The sequence below is a fragment of the Pseudoliparis swirei genome, chromosome 24 (assembly GCF_029220125.1).
Source record: "Pseudoliparis swirei isolate HS2019 ecotype Mariana Trench chromosome 24, NWPU_hadal_v1, whole genome shotgun sequence".
Classification (NCBI taxonomy): domain Eukaryota; kingdom Metazoa; phylum Chordata; class Actinopteri; order Perciformes; family Liparidae; genus Pseudoliparis; species Pseudoliparis swirei.
In genome coordinates, this window is record NC_079411.1 from 20825421 (window position 1) to 20847779 (window position 22359).

Genomic DNA, 22359 nt, shown 5'->3' on the forward strand with positions numbered 1-22359 from the left:
AGTGAGACCTCACGAGGGTTTTTGGAAAAGGGCCAGAGGGGAGGGGGGTGGAGGGAAGGGGAACACACGGCATGATGAGGACGGCCAGAGGTCAGAGGTCAGTGTCACACACTCAGTGTTCAAGAAGAGGATTAGAAAACAGGGAGGCGGTACACGGCTCGCCTTCCAGGAAAAGCAAAGAGATGTCAAAGTAAAAGACGGATGTGAATACAAGTCAAGCATTTTAAACTTATCTCTCTTAAATTTGACCTTTTAAAATCTACATTGTTGAACAGAACGGATTCAAAGTGACTCGTGATTTTTCCTTGTGATCAAAGAGATGTCGTCTTGTCTTGGTATCATGAAAGTTGTATTATTGATATTAAAAGAGCTGCTTCAATGTTTGTGTCTTTTATGCGTCCATCCGAAATATAAAGTCAACATATTGTCCCCTTTTAACTCTCAAAATCAAAAAGGCAAAAGTTTGAATGTTTTTTTAAAATTTGTTTGACTTTACACTCATTTATATTAATTTAACTTTTTTTAGAAGTCGTGTTCGCTCTCTTATTTTGGTCTCCATCGACTGCCGCGCACTGTAAAGAAAAGAATAGTTGGATCAACTTGATTGAATTACTTCATTTGGAAACAGGAAATTGAATTAAGTTTTTATCAACTTAAATTAATAAGTAAGATTAACACACTTGCTTTAAGTCAGATGTATGTAATAATTGGATTGTTTTCAAATCAATTGTTTGCATTACAACTTAAAATGAAGGCAACTCAACTTACATTTTCCAGTTCTTAGTCCAGAGGGAAATATCCGTTTCCATAGCTGCCGAGTATTCACCAACTAATCATTCATTTGTCTCGTTTCTGTTCTAAAACTAGACGCCAGCTGCTCCTGGAGGTGACGCCGATGAGAGGAACTAAAGATCCAGAGCTCTGTGAGCGTTCATCCCCACAAAGTATTTCACATACAAGCAATCAAGGGACCGTGAAACATAAAATAAGTGATGATTGCAGCTTTGAATTGAAGAGAAGGCGTCGGCACCGAGCCTCAGATCCAATGTGCCACGGAGGCTAATGGGATATTTTACATTCATTTTTTTTTGACCCCGATGGCTTTTCTCCGCCCCCGAAGGTCGGCGCTGTCGAGGCGGAAGAGGAGGAGGAGGCCGTCTGCAATTCATCAGCGGAGAAAATGAGAATCTCAGTGGAATCCCATGTGTGTGTGTTGGCTCTGAGCGCTGGGTCAACTGCCTTTGAGCAAACACAGTGAACGTGGAGGTTTCATTGTAATAAGAGGCACGTGTGACCAAACACTCGGAAATATTCAGATGAATGACGCCGGACGTTTGATCCCATCCGGGCGCTTTTTGATCTGGTGACCACGTGTCACACACACACACACACACACACACACACACACACACACACACACACACACACACACACACACACACACACACACACACACACACACACACACACACACACACACACACACACACACACACACACACACACACACACACACACACACACACACACACACACACACACACACACACACACACACACACACACACACAATATTCAATGCCTCTCCTCTCCTCTCCTCTCCTCTCCTCATCCCCTTCCCTCCTATTTATGTTCTACAGGTAGTCCGCTTTGTAATCAATAATGAATATAGTATATCAGTTCTGTAGTTCCACTTAAAGTTTAAAATTCTTAACATATTTATGAAAATATTCTCTCGTGAACAAACAGCGCCCCCTAGAGGTGAAACCATGAAAACAGTCAGGTTCATTTCCTTCCAGTCAAACTTTATTAAAGATCTCAACTTATTTATTTTACAGATTCGGACCAAATGACAATCACAGCCCCCCACCCTCCTCCCTCCCTCATGAACAAACTAATCAAATGCAGCTCTATTGGACTCTCAGCTCAGTAGTCAGCGGCCTTTTCCCATCAAGAGGAACCACAACCGAGAGATTAATTACATACAGAATCATAATTGGGGTCCATAGTTTTCACAGTGCAGCTCGGTGGCAACACAAGGAGCTGATGAGCCATTCCACCTTATCTTTCCAAATTTTACTCAAGGTCGTGACGGACCCTTTGTAGATATTAAAATTCATAATTCCTTCTGTGGATGTCAGTCTTCTTAAATCTGGAGCTGCTAACTTGTCACAATCTTTAAATTAAAAAAAAACACTTCTGAAGGAAACTCCCCAGCATACAAACGAGGCTATCATAGATGTCTGATTAGACATGTTAATAAATTAATCAACTATCTGTTATCTCCTCATGTCTCCCCGCCCCCACAGCAAAGAAAACTATATTTCTAGTCAAACAGGATTCAAACCCAAATGTCCCGCCGACTATCGACGCCCACTTTCCCCAAACTGAAACTGACAGGAAGTCACTCTTGCGTCACACCGAGCAGCTTATGAAACGCCATCGGAAGACGAGCACATCGGCGTAACGTCGTGTGACGCAAAGGATTTATTAATCAATTAGCTTGTCAACGACGTCGGCCGCCGTTACGCCATCCCACATCTGTGATGGCATTTAATTTTTTTTTTTTAATAATCACCCCAGTGTCCCGTCAGATTTACCGGGACAAACACAGGTCAAAAAGAGGTGGAGCTTGTGAAATGAAGTTAAAAAAAAGAAATATAATATTCATTACAAATGTACACATTTACATTGACAAATGACACGCAACCAGGAATACAAAACAAATATTTCTGATCATTTCACAAGTTCAAAATCTTATTGATCCGCATTTGATTTCACAGTAATCAATTAAATTAAACTTATTTTATATATCCAATACTGGAAATTATAATTAGATCTTTCACAAATTGGGTGTGATTATTTTTTAATCGACCAGAATGCTGGCGAGACACTCGATCGCCCTCGGTGCCTCACAGCTATGTTAGAACTGATATCAAAAGCACTCAAAGTGCTTTTAAAAAACACAAACAAAATGTTTTTGTTGACCTAGATAAATTACAAAGGTATAAAAATGGCTCATATTCTATCACAAATATTAACAATTTTCTGAAAACGATAAGTTCTGGAGTAAAAACAAAAACAGAAAAAAGCAACCTGTAAAGCGTCAGCTCAGTCCAGTGACTCCGATTGGCCGATGAGGAGGTGGTGGTCATGCGGGTGGCGTGGCTCGTGTTGCGCTTCTCTCATCACATCTCAGTGCACCGAACGGTTCACCGGCGTCCACGACGAGCCGCTCCACGCTTTAAAAGAGCTTTGTACCGCGCAGTGCTCTGTGAGGCGGTCGCCATGGCTACAAGCGTACCATTTAGTGTCCCGGGGTGTGGTCGGAGGCGAGCCGTGGCGTCCTCATGTGCGCCTGGCCTTCGGCCTCTTCGCCTGCCGCTTGGCTTCATCCATAGCGGCGCTGTCCCCGCTGGCCTGCGCCATGCTCCTCACGCCCTGGAGGCGGTTCACCAGCTGCAGCAGGAAGGGGATGACCTGCAGGGCGGGCAGCAAGACACAGGGTCCTTACTCAGGAGGAGCAATGGAGGAGCAATGGACGAGCAATGGACGACCAATGGAGGAGCAATGGACGACCAATGGACAACCAATGGAGGACCAATGGATGACCAATGGAGGAGCAATGGACGAGCAATGGAGGAGCAATGGACGACCAATGGAGGACCAATGGACGAGCAATGGACGACCAATGGAGGACCAATGGACGACCAATGGACGACCAATGGACGACCAATGGACGACCAATGGAGGAGCAATGGACGACCAATGGCCGACCAATGGAGGAGCAATGGCCGACCAATGGAGGAGCAATGGAGGAGCAATTGACAATCAATGGACGATCAATGGATGACCAATGGAGGAGCAATGGATGACCAATGGAGGACCAATGGAGGAGCAATTGACAATCAATGGACGATCAATGGATGACCAATGGAGGACCGGACGTTAATCCAAATCTCAATGATCAAACGTTTTGTGAAATCTCGGTGTATACATGAAAAATTTAGAAAATGTTGTATTTAAACTAACAATGAGAATTACAAAGCATACAGTGTATAACCTTAAATGACACAAATTAATGAGACAATAGTTTGATTAGAATAAATATTTGTCTTTTCAGTTAAGGTGCGTTCACTTGCAGCGCGGAAAACGTGCGAGTATGAAGAGCGTACGGCGGCTTTATATGTTGAGTCATTCTTTTAAAAGCAGATTATTTAAAACTCAGCGTAAATGCACACATGAATATAACAAATTTCCATGAATTTTCAAAAACTTTGGAGATTTAATTTCTTTCACGGACTTTTCCAAGACTGGAAATAAATTAACCATTTTAAAATTCCAACGAACCCTGAAGAAACTCTGAAAAGGGAATCACGTGAAATAGCGCCGATTATTAACGTTATTCTTTGTGATATTACACGTTGGGCTCCAGTATGACGCAGCAGAGTTCCCTCGAGGTTTATTGCGCCTAAAATCTATTCAGAAATTCAACTGTCTTTGAACGCATCTCGGGTGGAGGCGACGGCGTACCTTCTCGTGGTTGTACGCGGCCAGCAGCAGCAGCAGCGTGAGGGGCAGAGCGATGTAGGAGCCCTGGGCGACGTCCTGGTCGGGAACCTTACGCTGTGGAGGAACGCACACAACCCGGGATGAGACGACGACGGAGGGAACGCACTCGGCTCACTATACGGCAGGAAACCGGCTTTAACCCTTGTGTTGCCTTAGGGTCATTTTGACCCGAATCAATATTACACCCTCCCCCCGCCTTAGGATTAATTTGACCCCATTCAATGTTTAATGTCGGTGTTCTTTCGGTAGTCAACAAACAAACATAAAGTGCCTCACACTTAAACTTGGAAAACAATATTAATTCTAATAATTTTCTGGAGGTTTTAATTGCTGGCGTCAAATTGAACCCAAAGGGTAAAATATGTTAGTAAATATAAAGGTAACAGGAGGGTGAAACATTGAATCGGGTCAAAATGACCCTAAGGCAACACAAGGGTTAAAAGCTAAAATCGTCTCATGGAAAGAGGCGGCGGGTCTTACGGAGGGGTTGAAGGTGAGCGTGACGTGCTTGTGGTAGCCGTTGGCCGTGAAGGTGACCTGAGGCAGCGTGAAGTCGTACTGCGAGCGGGACAGCGTGGAGTACAGCATCAGGACGTAGCTCTGGAGAGACGACAGGTTAGAAAATAAAGTGAAATGTAGAGTATCCGTGGAATAGAGGTCATACACAACTTGACAAACTGATTTTACGTGACTCTAAATCACATTTCCATGTTAACGTGAACGTGGATTATCCCTGAGCTACTGTTGCTATGGCCACCGAAGCTTTCAGGTACGGTGCGTTCACTCGCAGGGCAAAAAGTTAATGATAGCGCGAGTGTTGAGCGTCTTTCTTTTAAAAACATTCATTATCTCAAACTCGGCGTGAATGAAGACTTGAATATAACACATTTCCAGGACTTTTCCAAAACTTTTTGGATTTTTTTTAAAGCAGGGTGTCTACAGGAATAAACAAGTGAAATTTAAGACTTTTTAAGACCACGTTTAAATAAAATTTAAGACCTAACTTGTGATGGAAATACAAATCAAAAGTGGAAATATACATTAATCTAAACACACTGATGTCTGTTCAAAATGAACAGTATGGTGTAATGCGAAAGGATAACACAAAAATGTCATTGCTGTTGTAAATTATATTTAACGCAGCTTCAGAAGCATTTCACCGACCGTGACCAGAAACACTCGTTCTTTTCAAGCCGTTGTTGAACTTGCATCCTGCCATGTTTTCTAAAGTAGCCGATGCTTCACGTTGTAGGGGATGGGACCGAATACGCGGGGCCCCTTTAAGAGAAGGGGCGTGGCCCCGGTGACACCAGAGACACCGCAGAGCGACCGGAGCAACATTTTAGACCTGGCAGAACAGATTGCCTCATATACGCAGTGACATGACACCCAAAAAATTTAAGACCAATCCAATCTGAATTTAAGACAATTTAAGACTTTTTAAGGCCTTATTTTTTGGAAAAGCAATTTAAGACTTTTTAAGGACCCGCGGACACCCTGTAAAGGACTTTTCCAGGCCTGGAAATAACCTTTTTAAAATGTCATGACTTTTCCAGTTTTTCCATGAACCCTGAAGAATCTCTCTGAAAAGGGAATTATGTGAAATAGCAGCGATTATTGACGTTATTCTCTGTGACATCACACATTTGCCGACGCAGTCAAACTCCAGTGAGGTTTATTGCGACTAAAATCTATTCAGACATTTAACGGTCGATCGGGAAAGAGGTGTTTGAACGCATCGTGTGCGGCAGGTGACTTTTCCAGGTTTTCCATGAGCGTACGAACCCCGACGAGACAATCTGACTCGGTTTTAGGACTGTGAGGGAAGCGTTTGATTGGTCCGGGCCGCACGGCGGTGGTTTTCCAATGAAAGAGCAGCAGGTACCTCTCCGTCTCGGTCCAGGGGGGGGAAGTTGAAGAAGAGCGACTGCCCCAGAGAGACGCTGTTGATCGGGTTGTCCAGATTGTCACTTTTGTAAAGCTTCACCTGGACGAAGAAAAGGTTGAAGGAGTCGGAAAACGTCTACGTTGTTAATTCTGTTAGAAATGTAGGTTGAATAAAAAAAATTAGACCAAAGTAAGACAGGAGGGATGATTTAAGGAGTCCTACCGATAGCGTGGCGAGGTGTTCAGAGGTCGTGTGGACGTTTCCACTGAGGTCAAACTGGTTGATGAGCCTGAAGGCGATGATGTTGACCCCTTCGATGTCGGTGCTGCCGACCTGAAAGGGGAACACGGAGTTTAATGAGCAGACGCGACCCCGGGCTCGCTCCCCAATGTAAAGCGTGGATCAGGCTTCCCACAAGTCGCTCGGTGGGATAATAACAGAGAATTAAGTGGATTTAAAAAAGGTCTCTCCGGCCCCGCCAGAGAGATAAGGAAGCCTGCACTTATCAAACGAGCTAAAAATTATGAAACCGGAGGTTTAAAAAGTGCAATGGGATTACAGCTGCTTTTGTTCTGCAGAGGGAAGAGGACCCGAGTGATGAGGCTGCACAGCGTTAGAAATCACAGCGTTCCCACCGTTATGGTAACGATTCAACGACAGAAGTTTACGTGCCAGGTATAAGAAGTAAAAACACTATGACATTCACAATGTTGTGTTACTGGTTGGACTGGAGGATGAAGAGCATTATTGAAGTCGGGGGTTAAAAATCTCTCAACAATGTCCATTTAGTAGCTATTCAGGAGATTTTGATCATATCTCATGAAGGTCATCAGCAAATGGATATATATATAAATTCATATATATATATATAAATTCATTAATATATATTTATATATCTAAAAATTCATATATATACACAAATTCATATAGATATATATATACACACACACACATATACATTTTTATATATATATATATACACACACATATATAAATTCACTGCTTTAGTGACCACTTGTGTTGAGTTGTAAAATCCTGTTTGTGAGTATAACAAACATATTATTACAAACTCACAAGTGAAACGAGTGAAGCCTTCAATGACTCGGATTCTTACCTCAATCGCTCTTTGTTGCGGTAAGGCCCTCTCTATGTGGTCGTTGCCTTCTGCTCGCAGCTGGATTACATATTTGCAACTCGGCTGCAAAGAAACAATATTTCCATGAGGTCATTCGGTGATTGTAAGATACAGTACAAGTGGAGCACTTTGGCCTTTAACCTTCCCCATGTCTACTCACCAACAGACCCCGGAGTCTGAAGCGACCCTCCTCGTCGGTGACGGTGTCCTCGCTGTACAGGCTGCACTCGGCCTGCCCCAACGCCTCCACGGCCACGTCCCGCTCCGGGTCCCCACTGAGGGACTGCACCGCTCCGTAGCAGCTGAGGGACAGTGAGAGGTCGTGATCACCGGCTGCGGACCTTTTCTGGTTTTCGTTGCCGTTAGATCCTTTAAAACAATCGGCCTCAAAGTGCACGTGCTCACCTGTACGCGGTCTTAATGCCCGTGATGTCGATACTGAGGTTCTGACCTTCGTCCACTGTGATCATCTGAGACACCGGCTCAAAGCGGAACTCCTTCATCATGGGCTTAAAGTAATACTGACCGGGACTCTGAGGGGGGGGGACAGCAGCGGTTATCAAATGGAAGGAAAGAAAGAAAAAAAAGAATAAAATTTTTTTTTTATAAAGAAAGAAAGAAAAGAAAGAGGAAAAAAGAAAGAAAGAAGCTGAAGAAAGAAATGAAGAATGAAAATATTAAGAAAAAAAATGGAAAAAGGTAAAAGATAAATAAAGAAAAATACAAAAAGAAAGATAAAGAAAAGGTAAGAAAAAGAAAAAAGATAGATACATATATACAAAATCAGAATGGTGAAAGCCAATCAATGAATTCTTGGGTTCCTACCAGGTTATTAAACGTGAGCAGGCCGGTGTTCTGAGTCAACAGATTGGAGCGAAACTGTCCTCCACTCAGAGACAGGAGGACGCCCGACAGGGGAACACCCTCCTCCGATCTGATCTGAAACACGGAGGGAAAGAGAGTTCAGGCTCATAAGAGGCCGGTGGACCCGGAGATAATAATATAATAATCATTTATTTTATACAGCGCTTCTCTATACACTCGAAGTCGCTTTACAGTCCAGAGTCCAGTAGTCATACACACAGTCATCCCGGTGGTGGTAAGCTACATCAGTAGCCACAGCTGCCCTGGGGCAGACTGACGGAAGCGTGGCAGCCATTCAGCGCCTACGGCCCCTCCCCCACCACCAACATTCATTCACATACATACGAGCCGGGGTGAGGCTGCGGTGCATGTCTTTATGATGGTGGGGGAAACCGGAGTACCCGGGGTAAACCCACGCAGACACGAGGAGAACATGCAAACTCCACACAGAAAGGACCTGGAACGACCGGGATTCGAACCCAGGGCCTTCTTGCTGTGAGGCGACAGTGCTAACCACTGAGCCACCGAGCTGCGTCGGTACGGGTCACGTTGTACCTTGAAGGTGACGCCAGCCAGAGCGAAGGCCTTGAAATCCCCCCGGGTTCCCTCCACGGGGCTGAGGATGAAGCCTTCTTTACTGGCACTGATGTTGTACTGCCGGTCGCTGTGGAGCGGCCCCACGCTGAGGGGGAGGAGCCACACAGGGGTGAGGACTGCCCGTCTGCAGCAGTATACTGCGATCACAATACTCCGCCTCGACTCAGTGCCCGTCGTGGTAAACATGTGGGCTCTCATACCTGTAGGCTCCCATCTCACTGGTGGCCACGGTGATGAGTGGAGCAGCAGCTCCTCTTTCAGTGATGGAGATCTCCACACCCTGGAGCTCTGGGGACACCTTGCCCTCCAGGAAGAGACCGGCGCGCCCTGCGATGTCCACCAGACGACCCGGACACGACTCTGAGGAGCGAGAGAGAGAGAGAGAGAGAGGGGGCGAGAGTCATTACTGTGTAGCTTACAGGTGGGACTTTATTCATCCGTTCTTTGTCCATACAACCCACAGTGGATATTATTAGCACTCGTAGACAGTTTGCTAAGACTACAGTGTGTGTGTGTGTGTGTGAACTCACCTCCAGTGATAGTGGCCTCTACCTCAGGAGGGTAGAAGAGCAGTTCCTTGGATGAGGGCGTCACTGTGATCTTCTCTCCAGCCCTGTGCCGTCATACAGTCGGCGTTACCTCATTGCATCATCACGTGGGTTCAAGACTCCTCGACATCGTCAAAGTCAGTTTTATTTGTCAATTTTTCATATGTGCAAACATACAGAAGATTGAAATTACGTTTCTCTTCTGTCCAACATAAAGTGAATTGAATTGTGCAACATAAAGTGAATTGTGCAACATATAGACAACATAAAGTGCATAGACAACATCGTGGTCTTAGTGTAAGGAGTTCCGTTTCATTCCTCCCCGACTACGCCGGGCAGTAAACAATATCTTTTCGAAGCTGCTTCAATCGTATTGGTTGCGGCTGCCACATCTGTAAACCGTGGCCCCTGTGATGTCAGCTCCGTTGTCATGGCGACACCGTTGCGGTCACGTCGTATTTGGTGCTACACGAAGCAAGAAACACGAGGTGTATAAAAAAATAAAATTAAAAAAACAGCACAACTGACCTGGCCCAGTAGGAGAACTCGTAGTGGAAGGGGCCGGTCAGCTCGTCGGCCTTCTCTTGGATGGGCGGGCTCTCGTCTCGGGCCGCGCCGCCGTCCGCCTCCTCGGCGGCGCGGCGCTCTCGCTCCTGGCGCCGCAGCTGGATCTCCTGCAGCTGCTGCTCCTGCCGCTGCTCCTCCAGGCTGCGCAGGGGACCGAGCACCAGCGCCGGCTCGCTCTCGATGGACGACCTGAGGGAGGAAAAGAAACGGATGAGAACTGGACGTTTTGGCGAGCCGACATCGGCTCACCGCTCTCGAGTCCTCACTTGATGGTAACCGTGACGTCCAGCATCTTGTCGGTGGTGATGAGCCCGGTGATGTGATGCCGCACCGCGGTGAGGGTCAGGATGCTGGGGGCCGAGCTGTTGGACACGAGGGGGGAAATGAACAAGACACTCGATGGCACCGCGTAGACGGAGAGCACCTTTTTAACCCTCCTGTTACCTTTCGGGTCAATTTGACCCCATTCAATGTTTAACGTCGGTGTTCTTTGGGGTCAATTTGTCAAACATATAAGAAATATCAACTTTTTTATATATTTAAAGGGCTATTTAGGTAGTCAACAAACAAACATAAAGTACCTCACACTTAAACTTGGGGAAACAATATTAATTCTAATAATTTTCTGGAGGTTTTAAATGCTGGGGTCAAATTGACCCCGAGGGTAAAATATGTTAGTAAATGTGAAGGTAACAGGAGGGTTAAACCCAGGAAACCGCATCTCAATACGTACGTATCGTAGGTGTAGAAGTCCTGCTCGAACTGGTGGCAGGAGCGAGGGGTGACTTTGTAAACACCTGGACAAGCACATTGTAGTGGATTCATTACTTTGCTCCAGTTTTAGACGGACCTTTGAGACAGTTTGAGCTCAGTACACTGTACTCTGATATTGTTACATTCTCCATATGCTAATCCATGCTATATTTAGCTCACGCGGTCAGCAGAATGACCCTCACCAGGTTTCGAGAGGCAGAAGCGGTTGACTCCCTTCGAGAGGTTGTACACGCCGACGTTCTCGGGCTTGCTGCCGTCTTGGAAGAACTCCTGTGGGGTCGCAACACACGATCAGTCACGATCAGAAGAACGACTTTAACAACCAACACGAGGCCCGCTTACTCACCAAGGTGATGGCGTGGGAGAGGGAGCAGCGCAGGATGTAGCCAATCTGTCTGAACTCCACCCCCAGGGCATCGGAGTCCAGAACCTCCACCTCCGTAGACTTGTGCTTCCAGCACCACTCCTCTTGAGGAATGCTCACTGTGAGCCCGAGAGGAGACGACCGATAATCAATAAACAGACTAGAAGTCACACAACAGATGTGAATGCCAGTGATCACTTCAGGCCCAGGCTCGTCTTGTGATTGTCATTATAACAACATCTTGTTGTCATCTCATCAAAGAAAACGTCTTCGCCGTGGCAACGACAAGCCGAGTAGACACACCTTAAAAGACGCCGTGTGTGTGAGATGGAGGCGGCGCCAGAAGCTACAGAAACACCGGTTGACTAACAGAGGTTCCTGAAAGCTGCGAAATTTTAATAATGATCGGACGCTGCTCATTACTAATTGATTTCCACCACAATCCTGAGAGAGTAATTGGATTTCTGAACAGAAATGTTCATAGGGCGGAGGAATCAGTACATAAACAACGGTCATGTGCATGTAGACCCAGGGTTCTTACACATTTTGACCAATGGATTTCCATGACTTTTCCATGACTTTAAACCAAATGTCCATGACCAAACTGAAATCTCGGTATAAACATAGCAAATTTAGAACATTGGCCGTATTGAGAGCGTACGCCGGCTTATATTTTGAGCGTCTTTCTTTAAAAAACATAATAATTATTTCAAACTCGGCGGAAATGATGTGATAATAACACATTTCCATGACTTTCCCCAAACTTTTATGATTTAAGTTTGTTCCATGACTTTTCCAGGCCTGGAAATGACTATTTTAAAATTCCATCACTTTTCCAGGTTTTCCATGACCGTACGAACCCTGTAGACCGCAGCGACTCACAACCACCAGTTCCTAACACGAGGATTGATACTGCCATTATTAAAAGTCGGTACGTGTCAGCGGTACGTGTCAGCGGTACGTGTCAGTTGTACGTGTCAGTTGTACGTGTCAGCGGTACGTGTCAGCGGTACGTGTCAGCGGTACGTGTCAGCGGTACGTGTCAGCGGTACGTGTCAGCGGTACGTGTCAGCGGTACGTGTCAGCGGTACCTGTCAGCGGTACCTGTCAGCTGTACGTGTCAGCGGTGTCAGTTGTACGTGTCAGCGGTACGTGTCAGCGGTACGTGTCAGTTGTACGTGTCAGTTGTACGTGTCAGCGGTGCGTGTCAGCGATGCGTGTCGGTTATGCGTGTCAGCGGTGCGTGTCAGCGATGCGTGTCAGTTATGCGTGTCGGTTATGCGTGTCGGTTATGCGTGTCAGCGGTGCGTGGCAGCGATGCGTGTCAGGTTATGCGTGTCGGTTATGCGTGTCGGTTATGCGTGTCAGCGATGCGTGTCAGCGATGCGTGTCAGCGGTGCGTGTCAGCGATGCGTGTCAGTTGTGCGTGTCGGTTATGCGTGTCGGTTATGCGTGTCGGTTATGCGTGTCGGTTATGCGTGTCAGCGATGCGTGTCAGCGGTGCGTGTCAGCGATGCGTGTCAGGTTATGCGTGTCAGCGGTGCGTGTCAGCGCGATGCGTGTCGGTTGCATGCGTGTCAGTTATGCGTGTCAGTTGTACGTGTCAGTTGTACGTGTCAGTTGTACGTGTCAGCGGTACGTGTCAGCGGTACGTGTCAGCGGTACGTGTCAGCGGTACGTGTCAGCGGTACGTGTCAGTTGTACGTGTCAGTTGTACGTGTCAGCGGCAACGCATCCTGACCTTTGTATTTCCCGGGTAAAACATCGTCAAAGGAGAAGCTGAGGACGTCACTGCTGCCCGACAGAGCCACCGTTCTCCGCTCTCCCTGCCGACTCACTGGTTGCAGGGTCACCGAGAGGTCATCGCAGGACGCTGGAGGTCAACCACACAAGAATGTCATACGTTTAAAAAAATAAATAAAAAAATGTTCTTCCAGCAACAGAGGAACAGGTCCTCACCTAAACAGTAGACTTTTCCAGAGACTGAAGCCAAGAATTGGGAGAAGAGCAGGTCTGTGAGGGGCCGGTCCACCAGGGAGACCTCCAGGGCCTGAGGCTGCAGAGAGAGGCCCGCCTTCACCTCCGACTCGGGGAGCGTCACCTGAACACGGAGAAATAGAACAAAGGCCACCTTGTTAAACGTATTTGAATCCCTCCTATACAAGCACTGAAACACATTTCATCTCAAATTATAATAGTATAATCGTAATATAGACTTATTCTGGATCATTTTTGAATATCTGCTAAACATTTGCGCTGCTTAACTTTACTTAATTTGTTGATTAGGATTATTATCCAATATACATCATTTACATTGTAAACATACATATTAGCAATCTGAAAATCAAGAGTTTAAGTTATGCTTCTTGTTCATTTACTTGCTAATCTAAATCAAATGTCAGTTTGGAGGTATTCCCGTTACACGTGATGCACAGAGGCCTCACGAGCCAGACGCCGTCGGTCTTACGTGGACCCTGTAGTCTCCGGGTTTGGCCTGGAAGCAGAAGGCGCCCTGGGGGTCCGAGTCGGTGGTCCTGCTGGAGGCCTTATCCTGGCCCTGGTGCGTCAGAGTGACCTTGTAGCGGCCCTGCTGCTTCATGCCCTCGGGCAAGCGGCTGACGGAGATCTGGCCGCACAAACTGAACCTGTGAGGGACCAACAAAAGAGTTTAGACCCAGCAATGTGGCGATATTACGGTTATTTCGTCTTGTTTAATAACACATATTCGCCTCGGTGGGCAAATATGAAAACCAGGTCAAGAGCAGCGAGGCTGAAGTTTTATAATTCATTTTTTTAATATGATGTAAGAATTTGATTTATTTGTGAAAATGTATTTAGTACCCGGCTGCGATGATGTCAGGAAGTTGGGGCGTGTTGGGGGCGATCTTCACTGTGATTGGCTCAAAGAGCATGAGCTCCTTGCTGGCCCGGATGGTGTACGAGCCGGCCGTCATGTTCTCCAACCGGAAAGAACCGTCCTCCTTGCTGATGACTGTGAGCACGGAGCAGCAGTCAGCCAGAGTGTTCAAATAATGTGTTCACATATGAACCAATGAATACACATGTTAAAATGAGCATTTCCACTAAATATTTAGGTATTTTTGTCGCTTTTAAAACTGATGCATGGGGGTTTCTAGTATCTTCTAATACCTTTGATCTGATTGTTGATGTACACCGTGGCATCGGGGACGCCTTCCCCACCCACGCTGTTGAGGACTCGGCCGGTCACAGAGAAGCCCATGACGCGGAAGATGGGCTGTAAAGCAGAAGGAAGAGCAGGAAAAAATTTATTCACATTCACTAAACTAATATTGAGATATAAATCAGATTATTTACCTCCAGTTTCAAACTGTTGTGCTCCACGTTGAAATTCATCCTCGAAGGAGCGACATCAAAGGTGATCCTTTCTCCCCGGTAGAAGGGCACCTGAAGGAGGACGGAGAAACAGAATTAGTGGCAGAAATATATTTACAAGAAAGAAATGTTCAAGTTAAAATGTCATAAATGTAATTATGCTTTTCCATTTTCCAGCAATACCCACTCAATGTATTTGCATTAGGTCATTATTGCACTATATGGTAGTTTTAGATTGCAGCATGATGTTATACAGTTTGTCAACATGCTTATATTACAAAAATATGTTGCGCAATCATCTGGGAATATACACAAAGGGAAAAAACAACAAACAAACGGCATGCTAGACAGTGTAATATTATCTATGGACATCAGCCTCGCTGTTATGGTTCTCGTTGCGATGCATAACTGATGTTTTAAATTACAGCTGCTGCTTCAAAATAAAAGCATTCAATTGGGGAAACTGTGGGTGGCTTTTATTGTCAGAGTAAAAGCACCGTCATAGTCATTGAGGCTAGCGCTAACGATAATAATTAAATTAAAAATGTGGCTACAAAATAAGACATGTTAAATATTTAAGAAGTTGTCAATCTGTTATAAATATTCCCGAGAGTGGTGGAACGAGAGGAAGCAGTTAGATGAAGAGCTGCAGGGGAGTCAGTCTCTCTCTCTCTCTCTCTCTCACTCTCTCACTACAGCTTTAAGTGGGATTAGAAATGGTGACAGCCTTCGTCTGCTTCCTGCTTACCACGGTATACTCGCCGCTGGCCAGTGAGGGGAAGACGAAGGTCCCGTCTTCTCTGGATAAAGCGCTGCACATGTAGACCAGGGCGTTGTCCCCAGGGTCGGCCCCCTCCACTGGAGACGTGTTACAGCCCCCAATGTCCTGAACACACATGGAGAATTTACTTAATTCAGCATTTCTAATTCATACAAAATTACATATTCCAGGAATTGCCTACATCTAAAAATTAAAGTACACTGGACTTCCAACAAATAATGCAGGACACGCGTTCTAGCCCTCAGCAATCATCTGTTTTGACGCCTCACAGCTTCTAAAAAAGATATTGCATAACGTCCGTTTACCTCTTTCTTCACATTGGCCGAGTACAGCAGGAAGGTGACCGCTTTCATGGGCTCCCCATCACTGCGGACCTCCCCCGAGGCATCGTAGCCCCCGACGACCAGATGGTCGACGGCCGGGGCGTTGGCGTTGGAGACGAGCACGGAGGTGGTGCTCTGTGGGAAGATGGAGAAGGTCACCATGGAAGTTACCGTGAGGATGGGAATGACGTTGTCGTCGGGAGCAGTGAGATCAAATTTAAAAAAGGCCGCTGACATCACGCGTTCCTCCGAGTATCAAAGACTTGGATGAAGAACTGCTATACTGTGTTAATACAAAATGATGTCTGATCTGACTGAAATCCAGTTAGAAACCTGCGGATCCGTCCCCTGTTCCTAAAGTCTCTACGCAACAGTGTGTTGATGTATTGCGATGGTCTTAATTCCATATTTTAAAATCATCAATGTGGGTATTCTGTTAATAATCTGAGCAAAAATATTGATATGTAGTCTACTGGTATATTTTTTATTTTACAGTGTTTGTGTGCGATTCAGTTTATACATATGGCGTGTTCCCAGATCTCTCTTCTAAATAAAAGAAATTTGCTCGTGTATGACCACCTTAAATGAGGACTTTCTAGCTCCAATTCATGACAAAGCAAACCCGAAAGAACAATTTTAAATGTTCCTGGAAAAAAGGCAAGAGCAATATCACATCGGATGCATTCATGTTCCGAAAGAAAGTCTGTAAAGTCGATAAGACCGAATAAAAAAAACTGAAGTGAAGGTACAAACCTGCTCCAGAGTCCAGGAGGGATGGGCAGCTGTGATGTCATAATTTCCAGGAAGTATTTTTGAAAAGGTGTACCTGTTTTAGGAAGATCAAAATAAAGAAAAAAGCCATCGAACCAGATGACATACGTTTAAACAGAATAACACATGTAGAGCCTTAAGAGGAAAGAAGGTCGAGAGCCACTCACTTCCCTCCGGGCTGTGTGAGGACGCTCTGAAGTCGCTCCTCTGTTCCCGCTCGGGTGAGTCTGACTTCTACACCAGCTGGACCCAGGATATGGCCTTTACTCAGAACCTGAAGAGAGAGCGATGTATGACCCGTTGTGCACAGATACACTTTTTACGGTGTTTAAGACTAAATATTTCTATTAACGGAGGCATGAAATCCTTCAGAATGCTCACCGCTCCGGAAACTGAGAAGCCAGTGAAAACAAAGTTGATGTCTTCTTCTTTCGTACAGATGTCACTCACTCCATCCACATGGAGGTTGACACTGGTCGGTTCTGATGAGAGAAAATACCACCAAAAAAATCACAAACCACAAAAAAATGAAGCAAGAAAATAATGCAAGCCAGCTCGTAGCATTTAGTGGACGGCTGGTGTATAATCTTACCAAAGCTCCACCCGAGAGGGGGCTCAATCTTCAAAACAAAGTCTCCCTGTGTGAAAGAGACACGTCCGGAGATTACGATTAGTGAGAGGAAACAAAACAAGAGTTAAAAGCTCTCAACGGAGGTGGATCTCATACCTTATCATAGAGAGGGATCATGAAGTAGCCATTGATTGGAGCACAATCAGTTTGATATTTCAAGGAACCTTGTTTGGTGTACAGTTTGATCTGATGGTGAAAGAAGACAAACACACCGATCATTACATTATTCAGTTTATGTTGCTTTCACGCTACTGCTACGCCGAGTGATTAGTTGAGTTTATATCGATCAGCAAAATATACAACGATCAAACAAAAGAATAAAGTGACTGATCGAAAGGGTCAAGGCTGAAGCTATCTAGCTTCTAAGTGCCCTAACCTATGATTGCTCAAAAAAAAATATTTCAAAGAATGAATATATTATATACATACATATATATATACATACATACATAATAAATATATATACACATATATAATAAATATATACATATATACACACACATATATATACATACACACATACACATATATATATATATGTATTAATTCAGTCAATTACACACGGACCAGTCTATCTGGGGTTTAGTTAATGTCACTAATTAACGTAAGCAAAGGGCTAATCCGATGGAGCCTGTGAATGAGCAGATTAGGACCGTTGGCGAGCACCTAACGTAGTTACTCCTCGTGTTTAGGAGTGAACAGCGTTTAAAACAAATAAAGTACAACAACGGTGATATAAACATAACATAATGGTTTTTTTCAGTCGACCGTGACAGCAGCAGAGAAAACATCCGCAGCAGCGAACCAGGTTAGCTAGCACATAGCTAGCTACATTGACGTAGAACCAACGTCAAATACATTGTGCCAATTGGTGTTTGCCCGCAACAGAAAGCCGTCCGCGAGGTAAAGTAGACCGCTGCCGTGGTCGTTTCATTCAAACTACACCCGAATTAAATCTCCAGCCTCCGCCTAACCTTCAGCTCACTGCGACGGACCAGCTAGCCGCGAGCTAAGCTAGCTAGCCGCGAGCCAGCCGTTGGGTTTGCACTCCTCACCTCGATCAGCGAGTAGTTGATCTCAACGTCGGATTTCACGAAGCCGCCGCACGCCACCACGACGTCGTCGGAGGAGACGGTCAAGAACTGGGAATAGGTGATGCAGAATAACACCCAGAGGGCTCCCACGTCCGCCCGGATCGTAATTCTCAACATTGTTATTTTTTTTAGCTGACTGATCTCTTGACTAGCCGAGCAACAGCACGCTGCCTCCGGTTCCGGACCAGCTGAGCAGCTGTCAAAGGACCGAGCGGACCGCCGCGAGCAGCGCCCCCTGCTGGGGCGGAGGTGGTAGTGCAACGAGAGCAACTAGAACGGGCACTCGGTAGAGCGCATACCTTCGCATATCACAAGATTGGGCATTGAATTATGAACATTTTGGCATTAGTTGCATGCCAATTGGATAAGATTTTGACCTTTTCATGACCTTGACCTTTGACCCGATCGATTCCAAAATCTAATCAAATGGTCCCCGGATAATAACCAATCATCCCAACAAATTGCATGCGATTCAAAGAAGATTCAAGATTCAAGATTCAAGATTTTTTATTTGTCACATACACACACAGGGTGTGCAGTGAAATGAAAGTGGCAATGCTCAGCAGGAATGTGCAAGGGCAACAAGTACACACTATTTACAATAAAAAACAACACAATATTTACAGTAAGTGTGTGTGTGTGTGTGTGTGTGTGTGTGTGTGTGTGTGTGTGTGTGTGTGTGTGTGCCTAAGAGGGGCAGTTGTGTGGGTCTATGTGGGGGTCCTGGTGAGGTCGGAGTTCACAGTCCTGATGGCCTGAGGAAAGAAACTCCGTCTCAGTCTCTCTGTTCTTGCAGCGTGACTACGGAGGCGCCTGCCTGACCGCAGCAGCTGAAACAGTCTGTTGTTGGGGTGGTGAGGATCCTTCATGATCCTGCGGCTCTGGTTCTGCACCTCCTGGTGTACAAGTCCTGCAGGGTGGGAGTGTAGTTCCAATAGTGCGTTCAGCCGAACGCACTACTCTCTGCAGAGCCTTCCTGTCCTGAGCGGAGCAGTTGCCAAACCAGGCTGTGATGCTTCCTGTCAGGACGCTCTCTACAGCTCCAGAGTAGAAGGACTGAAGGATCCTCTGGGAAACTTTAAATTTCCTCAGCTGCCTGAGGTGGTAGAGGCGCTGCCTTGCCTTTCTCACCAGAGTGTCTGTGTTTGTTGACCATGTCAGATCCTCGGTGATGTGGACTCCCAGGTATTTATACCCGCTCACCCTCTCCACAGTAGTCCCGTTAATCCCCAGTGGTGAGTACGTCCTCTGTTGTTGTACCCTCCTAAAGTCCACAATCAGCTCCTTAGTTTTGGTGACATTCATGATGAGGCTGTTGTCCTGGCACCAGAGTGACAGATCAGCAACTTCCTCCAGGTAGGCCTTCTCGTCGTTGTCGGAGATCAGGCCCACCACCACTGTGTCATCCGCAAACTTGATGATGGTGTTGGAGCTGAACCTGGCCACACAGTCATGTGTGTACAGGGAGTACAGTAGGGGCTGAGGACGCAACCCTGGGGGATCCTGTGTTCAGGGTGAGGGATTTGGAGGTGTGTCTGCCCACCCTGACCACCTGTGGCCTGGCGGTCAGGAAGTCCAGGACCCAAGCACACAGGGGGGTGTCCAGTCCCAGCTCAATCAGCTTGCCGGCCAGTCTGGAGGGGACTATGGTGTTGAAAGCTGAACTATAATCAATGAACAGCAGTCTCACATAGCCCCCTCTGGCTGTCCAGATGAGAGAGTGTGGTGTGCAGTACCTGGGAGACAGCATCATCTGTGGATCTGTTTGGGCGATAAGCAAACTGCAGCGGGTCCATGGAGGAAGGGAGGAAGGCGCAGATGTAGTCCTTTATCAGCCTCTCAAAGCATTTCATGACCACCGAGGTGAGGGCCACGGTCGGTAGTCATTCATACATGCTGGAGAAGCATTCTTGGGCACAGGGACAATAGTGGATCTCTTGAAGCAGGCGGGGACCACGGACTCAGCCAGGAGAGGTTGAATATTGTGGTGAACACTGGAGCTAGCTGGTTAGCACAGGTCTTCAGTACTCGCCCAGATATGCCATCTGGACCTGCAGCTTTCCTGGTGTTCACCCTCAACAGAGCCCTCCTCACACTGTGCTCGGTCACAGAGAGTGTGTGTTCGTCCAGCGGTAGAACTCACCTCGGCTACGCTAACGGTGTTGTTGTTAGCGGCGAGCTAGCGCTGTTGTTGCTAGCCTCAAACCGTGCATAAAATGAGTTCAGGTCGTCCGCTAGGGATGCGTCGGCACTCACCATTGCGCGGGTCTGCTCTGGTAGTCTGTGATAGTCCGTAGCCCCTGCCATAGGCGCCTGGTGTCGCGCTGCTCCATCTGTGATTCCACTCTGTCTCGGTACCTCCTTTGGCTTCCTTCACCGCCTCCTCAGTCCATAGACCGCTGCCTTGTACTCGTCCATGTTGCGGATACAAGACCGGAGTTATAGGCAGCAATGCGGGCGTTCACAGCTTCACGGATGGATCTATCAACCCACGGCTTTTGGTTAGGAAAGACCCTAACTTTTACCGTGGGGACGATGGTGTCCGTTAAGCGTTGCTATGAGGCTCATTGCTACTTCCAAAACTCGCTGACGTCACTGGAACTGGATTGGATCATGTCCCAGTCGGCGACACGCAGAGCGTCCTGTAGCTCAGCCTCTGATTGGTCAGACCACCGCTTCACGTTCCTCGTCACTACCGCTTCCGCGCGATCTTTTGCGGTACCCGGAAGCAGAAAAATGGCGGCATGGTCTGATTTTCGAGCGGAGGGAGAGAGACAGCCTTGTAGCCTCTCTTGAATGGCGTATAGCAGTGGTCCAACGTTCTTTCCTCTGGTAGCACACGTAATGTGCTGGTGAAAGTTCGGCATGACTTTTTAGGTTAGCCTATTAAAGTCCCCAGCCACCACCACAGCGTCGGGATACTTGTTCTGATGCCGACATAACACATCATGTAGGTCCGATAGTGCTACGTCGGTGTCCGCTTGTGGTGGAATGTAGCGGCTGTGGTGATGACCGAGCTGAACTCCCGGGAAGGTAGAATGGACGGCATGAGATCGTCAGATGTTCCAGGTTCGCGAGCAGGAGCGAGAAAGAGTCTTAATGTTCTTGGGGTCGCACCACATGTTGTTAGTCATGAAGCAAACCCTCCACCCTTAGATTTACCAGACTCTTCCGTTCTGTCTGCACGGAAAACAGAGAAGGACTCGGTTGGGCATATGACTCGATCCGGCACCAGCGGGTCAGCCATGTTTCCGTCAGACAAAAGATGTTACAGTCCCTCATGTCCCGTTGGAATCTGATCCTTGCCCTAACATCATCCATCTTATTTTCCAGAGACTGGACGTTAGCAAGAAGGATGCTGGGCAGAGGTGGACGGTGGGCTTGAACTCTCAGTCTGTTCAGAATTCGCTCCGTTTCCCTCGATGTTTTCGTCCCCGTAGTAGCGGCTCCACTGTTGTTGTTGTGGTTCGCTCTTACGATCTCTGCCGGCCACGCTGGATCGATGGAAAAAGTGGACAAAAACCCTTGTTTTGCGCAAAAGTTTATGTCCAAAAGTGTGCTGTGGTCGTATGCTGTTAGTGCCGATGTGTTTGCGGCAAAGAAAACATTAAAAATAAACACAAAAACTAAAAGAGCGCACAATCTCCGCGGAGCTACCTCGACGGCGTCTGGACACAGCCGCGCCATCTCATGTTGACCTTTTCATGGCCTTGACCTTGACCTTTGACCTGATCGATCCCAAAATCTAATCAAATGGTCCCCGGATAATAACCAATCATCCCATCAAATTGCATGCGATTCAAAGAAGATGTTGACCTTTTCATGACCTTGACCTTTGACCCGATCGATCCCAAAATCTAATCAAATGGTCCCCGGATAATAACCAATCATCCCATCAAATTTCATGCGATTTGGTTTAATACTTTTTGACTTATGCGAACAACACGCACGCACGCATATAAATACACTGATCAAAACATAACCTTCCGCATTTTCAATGCGAAGGTAAAGATCGACGATTGTTTGACAAATTTGAGTATTTATTGTCCAGTCACCAGTTATATACACAATGCGCCATAATAAAGTAAAACAGCAT

The 22359-nt window shown here is 46.5% G+C and overlaps 1 protein-coding gene across 1 annotated transcript; it reads right to left on the minus strand.

The window, feature by feature from the left end:
* Positions 1-1784: 1784 nt before the first annotated feature.
* nomo (nodal modulator) lies at positions 1785-18424 on the minus strand. Its single transcript, XM_056410164.1, has 31 exons — positions 18225-18424; positions 17266-17355; positions 17131-17176; positions 16920-17020; positions 16706-16812; positions 16521-16593; positions 15750-15902; positions 15412-15549; positions 14646-14735; positions 14460-14565; positions 14151-14301; positions 13777-13954; positions 13269-13410; positions 13051-13182; positions 11292-11428; positions 11128-11215; positions 10905-10968; positions 10438-10533; positions 10133-10360; positions 9587-9669; positions 9257-9416; positions 9015-9141; positions 8421-8534; positions 8001-8128; positions 7756-7897; positions 7575-7658; positions 6683-6793; positions 6458-6559; positions 5053-5172; positions 4534-4626; positions 1785-3480 (listed from the first exon to the last, which is right to left on the minus strand). Exons 1-31 carry the CDS (start codon positions 18378-18380, stop codon positions 3349-3351), a joined length of 3672 nt encoding a protein of 1223 aa, XP_056266139.1. The 5' UTR covers positions 18381-18424; the 3' UTR covers positions 1785-3348.
* Positions 18425-22359: the final 3935 nt, after the last annotated feature.

Excerpts from the sequence above, each read along its gene's own strand:
- nomo (XM_056410164.1), bottom strand. The coding sequence starts at position 18,380 with ATGTTGAGAATTACGATCCGGGCGGACGTGGGAGCCCTCTGGGTGTTA. Across the intron at positions 17,356-18,224 it reads TCAACTACTCGCTGATCGAG|ATCAAACTGTACACCAAACA; the intron begins GTGAGGAGTGCA and ends TTTCACCATCAG. Across the intron at positions 3,481-4,533 it reads CCGCGTACAACCACGAGAAG|GTCATCCCCTTCCTGCTGCA; the intron begins GTACGCCGTCGC and ends CCCGCCCTGCAG.